Genomic DNA, 7,799 nt, shown 5'->3' with positions numbered 1-7,799 from the left:
GATCGAAGATCCCAGCGTTTTTGAATCCTTGTCAGCCTGAATAATTCGTCCAGACGTAGAATGACCCGATTCATTAAACGCCTGTGGTTCGTTGGAAGCCCATTTTCGAAGTTCAAATCCATAAGAAGACATACTTATTTTCCTCTCCTACCTGTCGTAAGGCACGTCTGGCTAAATATGGAGCCGAAGCAGTGTCGTACGTAACTGTCTTTAACCTAAAATGTTGAATAGATTGAGAAGGATCTTTTCTCCATAAGATTCGCTGAAAATCGAGCTGCTTTTCGTTAATTTTTACCTGACGATACATTTTAGTGATATCAGCAGATAGAACAATGGAATGTTGACGAAAGCGTAAAGTTATGGAAAACAAGTCATTTTGAACCACTGGGCCAACCCTTTGTACCTGATTGAAAGATAATCCGGAGGTGGTCTCTGCAGACCTATCAAAGACAAATCGTACCTTCGTCGTTGTGCTTCCTTCCTTCTTCACTGCTTGATGTGGGAAATAATTGACATGCCTGTCACTGTTAACTTCGTCGGAGGGAATTAGTTTCATGTGGCCTTGTTTTTCGCAATCTTCCATAAACTCGATGAATTTTTCCCTAAATTCCAAGTCCTTGATTTGCATTCCATGGAGATAAACCGCTTTTCTGCAGTGTGCAGACATTCTCCGAGTTCATTGATCTTGTCTTTGAAGTGCATTGTCACGGCGAATCGTCCATCCTCATCTGGCTCAGTAGTGAAAAGAAAATGTTCCAATTCATCATGATGATCAAGCTTTAGAAAATTGTTCTTCAATTTATGGTTCTCAATCTCCCAAAATTGTTTAACTTGATCATGCAATTGTTGATTTGTTATTAAATTACATACTGCTTTCCTCGTACACGAAGGGACCGGCATGGGATCAGCGACAATCCATCCTAGTTGAGTTTTCTGCAAAATTGGATGATCTCTGCGCAGATGTTTTTGACCTACACATATAAGACTATAGAAAAGACTCGCACCAATTAACAGATTGACAGGACGAGTTTTAGTAAACAATGGATCCGCAAGAACAAGACCTTTCGGAATTTCGAAATCACTTCGACGCACGGGAAGGTTTGGCATGTCGTCTGTGATTTCCGACGCTACTAAACATTTTATATTTCTCGAAAACTTTGTCGACCATGAGCTGAATTTAATATTTTTACAGTACTGTGGCTCTTGAATTGCTTTAACTACTCCCGAGACCACAGTGCCCGAATTTGACATTTCAATTTTTAAACGATGACATAATTTGCGTGTGACAATATTAACCTGGGAACAAGAATCGAGTAACGCGGGGCATTCATGAAGTTTACCACTACTATCTTCGACCCAAACTATGGCTGTACCTAACATGATTTCTTCATTGGCAAGAGGATCATTTAAATTCGTAAGCACTGTTGATGTCTTGTTCACAGGTTCTAAATGTGGAGCAGGCAATTCGACTTGAGTATTAGAATCTGTCGTTTGAGGTCTAACAAAGTAGTCAAGATGAAGCAAAGTATTGTGCTTCTTGTGACACTTATTACGCGATCCGGCATTACATTGTCTATTATGACGACCAGTAATCAAACAGTTAAAACAGAATCGTTGTTTCCTAACTTCATCAATCCTAGATTCAATCGGAAGCGCTCCGAATTTTTCGAAGTTGTATAATGAATGCGACGCTTGACAAAGAGGACAAATTACTTTCGTCGTCGCGTGGGATGTAAGACGTTCAAAGGACTTTGAATTCGTATTGTTTGTACTCGATTTTTTTTTTATATTATTAGACTGATGCGTTTTTGTTTTTTCGACGGAGGTTCTCTCTAAATATTTACAATGATTTTCGAGGAATTGAATCATATCTCTGAATGTAGTTTTCCGACCCTCATTCAGAGGATTTTGATCTCGTTTGGAAAGTAGTCGCTTTTCCCACTCGCGTTTTGTAAAGGAGTCTAACTTTGTAGTTAACAGGTGGATAATAACTTTATCCCAGTTCTCAGTGGTTTCACCTAATGATTTTAATGCCAACAAGTTTTATCGTGAACCATCGTTTTAAAGGAATCGCGAAATTTAACCCAGTCTTTGTAAGACTCGTCAAACTTTGGAATTTTAATTGTGGGTAAATTATAGTTGAGAGAGTTCGCTGACAAAAGATTCGCAAGGTCAGTGAGAGCTGTTGATTGAGAATTTTGATCAGTACCTAAAGAAGAACTTGCCCTACTAGAAATCGAGTTCGATGTACCCTTTGTCGCGTTTGTTCAATAAATGTTTTCGCTTGTGAGAATACCTCAAAATACGTGATTTCAAACTCATCACGTTCTCGGCATTCTAACACCTCGTTTTCCGGCACAGTTAATAATTCAATCTCATTTTGTATTTGATTAAATTGATCATACAATGGTTCAAATTTGTACAATTGAATAACTCATGTCCTTACTCCTTGCGTTTTATCGTACGCATCAAATTTATTTTTAAACCTAGTTAGGCTACCCTTGACTGGAGTTCTTTTTCTCTTCCACTTTTCCAACAGCATTTTTGCAGATATAAGGACTCAAGTCGAAGAGCAAATAAATTCAGAAAAAAGGAATAGACTTGGAGACTCACTGAAGGAAATGCTGTCCTCCAGCTTCTCTGACGTCCTCGTTGTCCTCTCCGTTGTCCGAGAAGTTGATTTTTCTCTCAACACATTGCATGAGGGATATCATGCAATGGATAGGTTTCACTTCACTGGTTCGCTTCTCATTTGATCGCAAATTTGGTGCAGTACTCAGCTGAGCCCGTGAATGTGACGTGCTCTCAGCACGTCGAACAAAACCACACAGTGCAGGCCACGTTCAAGCAGTTCACAGGGAGTTCACGTTGTATTTCTTTTTTGTTTTACAACAAAGTTCACGATTCACTATTAATCGATGGATTTGATCTATTTGTTAGAGTAAGCTAACAGAAAACTCATTTTTTCGCAATCAAATTTCCTGAGCTCTCACACTTCACCAGAAAATTTACAACACAGTTCAAAGAAACAAATTTCCTGAGTATTGACAGTTCACCTGAAAGTTCACAACACAGTTCAAAGAAAGGTTTTAGTTCAAAGTGAAAATTAATCCGCGGAATAAATAATTCACAATATTCACTATTCACTTTTTATTTGCGGATTCGAGATCCGCCTCGAAGGACCAATGTTTGCACTCGTAAATCCTACCAACGTGCTGTATGAAAAGTTCAGGTTCGTTTGAATTAATTAAGAAAATAGAGATTCTTTAAAAAACAATTTATTTGAAAGAACATCTATGTAAACTCCACTATTGTCATTCGTTCTCTTATCTCCTCTGACTTCTCTTGCATGTCTCTGTTCACATGCACGACCATTATATTATACCTCTGTCTTCCCATCTTTGCCTCTTCTGCTATTGATCCTTCTACATTCCAGTAAGATATCCACCATTCTTTCCTTCTCTCTTTTCAGGTCCCTTTTTGTTTTCTACTTTTCATTATTTTCCTCTCTCACGTTCCTATATCTTGTCGTCTCCCGTCATCTCACTGTTTACTAAATCGTTCCTTTCTTCGTCCTAATCTCACCACATTTCGTCTTCCGCTGTTTTCATTAACTTCCGTTAAAGTTCGAACTGTCTACTTTCATGAAACTTTCTGTAATTTTCAGCTTTTTCAGGGCTAGTATGATAGAACATTGCTTAATACTAGACATAGCGCTATACTTGATTGGTTAGTCTTATATGGAAAGTTTCGTAATATTGGGTTGAGTCTTTAAACTTGAGGATACATGCGTTGAAAAAATTGTCCTTCCATTTTCTTGGAAAGTAATGACATTTCTGGGTCCAATTAGCCACTCTTAAATTCAGCACTGATGAATTCTAGCGACAAGTCAATTATTTTGACTACAAATAAGTGATTAAATTACTTATTTTCACATTATATTGTCACAAAGTAATTGATTGAATGCAGAGAATTCAATCACTTATTAACATTAGTAAAAATTAAAATTGATTTAAATTTATAGAGTAACTAAAATAATTGCAAATTCAGTCATTCAAAACTCAAATGTAGGATTGCTAAGTTAGAAACAAAAATCATTATTAGTTGAGCAATTATATGTTATATATATATTGTAACTTCCGGTTTTTAGCCACAGTTAACTTAGATAACAAATTAAATTGTTATAATTATTTTTAATTAAAATTGTGGTTGCGCATGGAGGAGGAATGAGATTTTATGCTCTTTGATACTATATTTTCTTGATAAAATATTCCTACTCTATTTTATACATTATATTTGCCCTGAGCTAAACTTATTTTATAAAAAGAAACAACTCTTTGGTTGAAACTGCAATACGCGTACAGTATCGGTTTATCATCATCATGATCATAAATAATCGTTTTATTTTCTAACAAAAGTGGCACAAAGGCAACTCATTAAAATTTCGCACATCGCTTTTATTTTGGTGTCCTCGCGCAGGGCAAGAGGCGTCACCTGTCCACTAGGACTGTGTTCGCACGCTATTACGATAATTGACCTGAGTCGGGTCGCTCTCGGACTCAGTGTTGCCTTTTTCAATACAATTGTACTTTTTGCGTACTGTTTCCGGCTGGTGAGTAACGTGAGTACGCCTCTCGAATTTTCAGTACACTCGACATTGTAAAACAGCAAGTACACATTTAACATTCGTTCGTTGGCTCACGTGTTCATTCATTAGAGAAATAGAGCCAATGACAGCCAATGAAAGAATACGTTTGAGAAGATCGAAATCTAGAGGTGTTCTGTAAATATCTGTTCATTTTACGTTTTGCTTGCATGGGATTTCACCAGGGTTGGGTACGTAATTTACTCCAGGTAATTTTGCGTGGATTTCTACAGTAATTTACCAATTACGTCGATGTGCAACTTGCGAATATTTCGATGGCTGAGATTTGTCTGATCTGACATTAGTACACAACGACTGCGTGTGTTTTGTGGACTGTGGCCGTGTGCTTGCCGGTCGTTCTGCAATTATTATTTAAAATTTTACAAATTAAGGCAAGATGAATAGGCAAAGTTTCCTGAAAAAAGAAATAAACAAATATCAGTAAACATTTATCAGTGATGACCACAATAATGTCAATAACACTAAACAATAATCAGTGGTTTAAAAGTAAAATGATATCATCTAGAAATATTTAATGAATAAAGAGTACTTGTATGACAAATTAAACTTTCATTATGGTAAATGAATTGATTAATTACGATTATTGTAAAGTGGAAAAATGAAATTGAAATTATATTTAAATTTGAATTCTTATTAAAGTCCAACATCTAAACCTTAACAGTATAATTTTCTAAAAATGAAAACAATGTAATTCACGGAAAATGCAACTGAATTTAATATAGTTATAAACATACCTTTTTATTGGTATTAACTTCGCAATAAAAAATATTTTTTTTTGCATGAAGTACATACATCTAAACGTCGTCAATTTATAATAATCTTAAAAGTTATTTGAACGTGTACTAATTAATAAACAATTCTTTCGAATGTAGGTAAGAATATAATTGAAGTATTATAACTATTTACTATTTACATACCTATGACCTAGAAGGCGTTCCTGAATAGTTTTATTGTAAAATAGGGACTTAGCTACACTTTTGTCTATATGTTATATTGTCTATATTTGGAATCTTCGTAAAAATCTTCTTTCTCGTAATTTTAATCGTTTGTTAATTTAATATCTAGAATCCTTATATGAATTAAGGTTTGAACGAGTTTATGCCACGTGTTAGGAAATTCAAAAGTTCAAAACAGACAACCGCCATCTTTGTCATGTAATTTACCGGTTTTCTACAGTTTTCTACACTAGACTTGAAAGCAGTGATCCCAACTTTGGCATATTCAGCTACTGCGCTTGATTGGCGCAGCGGCCCTCATTAGTCGCTATTGGCGCGCCAAATAAAAATTAAAAATTATATTTATATAGATCGTCATTTCAAACCCTTATTTTTATGCATTATTTTTTCCATCATGAATAATTAATTTACATGTTGTAATTGGAAAATATGTTTCATTTAAAAAATATTTTTTTTATAAGGAAAAAAGTTCACAAATTTTAAAAAACTTTAATCATTTTTTGAAAGAAAAACTTTAACAAGTGATAGTGGACATTACTCAAGATTTTTATTATATTATCTTTTGAATTTCGCGATAAAATCTTGTTAGATCAAGTTTATTCCGAGGCGCTGAGGTCGAAAGAACAATTTCAGACTTTTCAGTACAATTTCTTGCAAACGTGGGTACAATTCCCAGATCTCAATGTGGCAACTCTGCTCGGACTGCAGGTGCTCGCCTACCTGATTGCGAGGTGTAGGACGAGGGAAGGCAAGGTAATGCTTGTAACTTTATTTATTGAAATCTGGATATTTCCAGTTTTGCAGGTACTGCCTCTACAATTCTATTCTTTTAGAAGGGAAAGTCTCTTAGACTCAGGATATTTAGAAATATTCTCTTGCCTCATATCGAGATTTAAAACTTTGGTTGACCAGATGTAGAGAGGTATACACCCGTCTGCCTATAAAGAATTAAGGTTCTCGAAACAAGCTTTTGTATTTCAAAATCCAACTTACTTGACCAAGGTTAATGGGTATACCATGCCTTGCTCTTCGGTAGATTAGTGAAATTTAATTTTGGACAATATTTCAAAGTCTGGCTGCGTAGCACTTTGCCATAGAATCTGAGATTTTCTCAAATATAAAATTTTGAACGTTTCTCGTCTGAGTATAATTTGCCCTCCATGGGACTTAATTGTTTTTAAATAGAATTTGGCGTTATTCGCCTAAGTCAAATTAGTCCTTTGGACTTAGAATAATTTTCAAATGACGAAAGGATTGGACGTTTTTCGTCAAAGTTGAATTTGCCTTTTTAGGAATTAGAATAATTTTCGAGCAATGGCTTTTACAGCGCAAAATAAAATTTCCCGAAGGAAAAATAGCCAAGTGCGGCGTACGAAAGGCAAAACTGACTTTAAAAAAGATTAGTCTTGGAACCGGGTAAACTAGGTATAGTAGCTTCCGCCTCAGAGTTTTTTTCTCTAACTAATATTCTGTAAACTTAGGTTTTTAGCCTAAGTTAGCAAAGTACTAGAAGATACTTGAGGATGGTTAGTCCCCAAGATCCCTTGCGTCTTCTACGCAACCCCCCAACTGTATTTTCTGGGTCGCGTAGCTCTTTTTATAGGCCGCGCCCCATCCTTTGGCTCTTACGCACCACTAACATGTTTTAGAGGCAGGCTTCGAGTTTCCGCTCTAAGATTGCCCTTTCGTGATGTTATACTTTGCCTTACCCTCAGCCCGGTATCGAAAGTTACATAAGCTAAGGCTTCATGCTGTAACTCGAGGGTTACAATATAGTAAGGACGTTTACTATATAGTCATAAGGAATATAATTATATAATCTCTAGCATACAATTCAACCCGTCTTGCATTTGTGTAATGCAAAAAAGTACTATATAGGCGATTTTAATTCGGTTTCCAAATCTCCCACGCTCGAGATCTTGCGCCGATTGGTCAAAGGCTTCGATACTCAGAAGACGTGCGCAAAATGTACGTATAACCAAATTCTGAAAAAGGTTATGTTCCCCAGGATTCACCGTGCATTTCAAATAAATAATTAATTACGAATTAAAAACAATGTAACACAATATTAGAATGTGTTCACAAAAATTCTCGGGATGTTGTTTCTTTGGGAATTTTTCCTTAAATCTTTGTTTGCGAAATCTTTTTTATTTGTTGAAATTTTTAAATCATTTGAA

General features: G+C 35.7%; 1 protein-coding gene across 1 annotated transcript; it reads right to left on the bottom strand.

Moving 5' to 3' along the window:
- Window positions 1–552: 552 nt before the first annotated feature.
- On the bottom strand, window positions 553–1,869 carry LOC117178646. Its single transcript, XM_033370070.1, has one exon. It carries the CDS (start codon window positions 1,867–1,869, stop codon window positions 553–555), a length of 1,317 nt encoding a protein of 438 aa, XP_033225961.1.
- Window positions 1,870–7,799: the final 5,930 nt, after the last annotated feature.

The sequence above is a fragment of the Belonocnema kinseyi genome, chromosome 8 (genome assembly GCF_010883055.1).
Source record: "Belonocnema kinseyi isolate 2016_QV_RU_SX_M_011 chromosome 8, B_treatae_v1, whole genome shotgun sequence".
Lineage (NCBI taxonomy): Eukaryota > Metazoa > Arthropoda > Insecta > Hymenoptera > Cynipidae > Belonocnema > Belonocnema kinseyi.
Note: the sequence above shows the minus strand (reverse complement) of the source record. Positions and strands in the feature narration are given on the sequence as shown.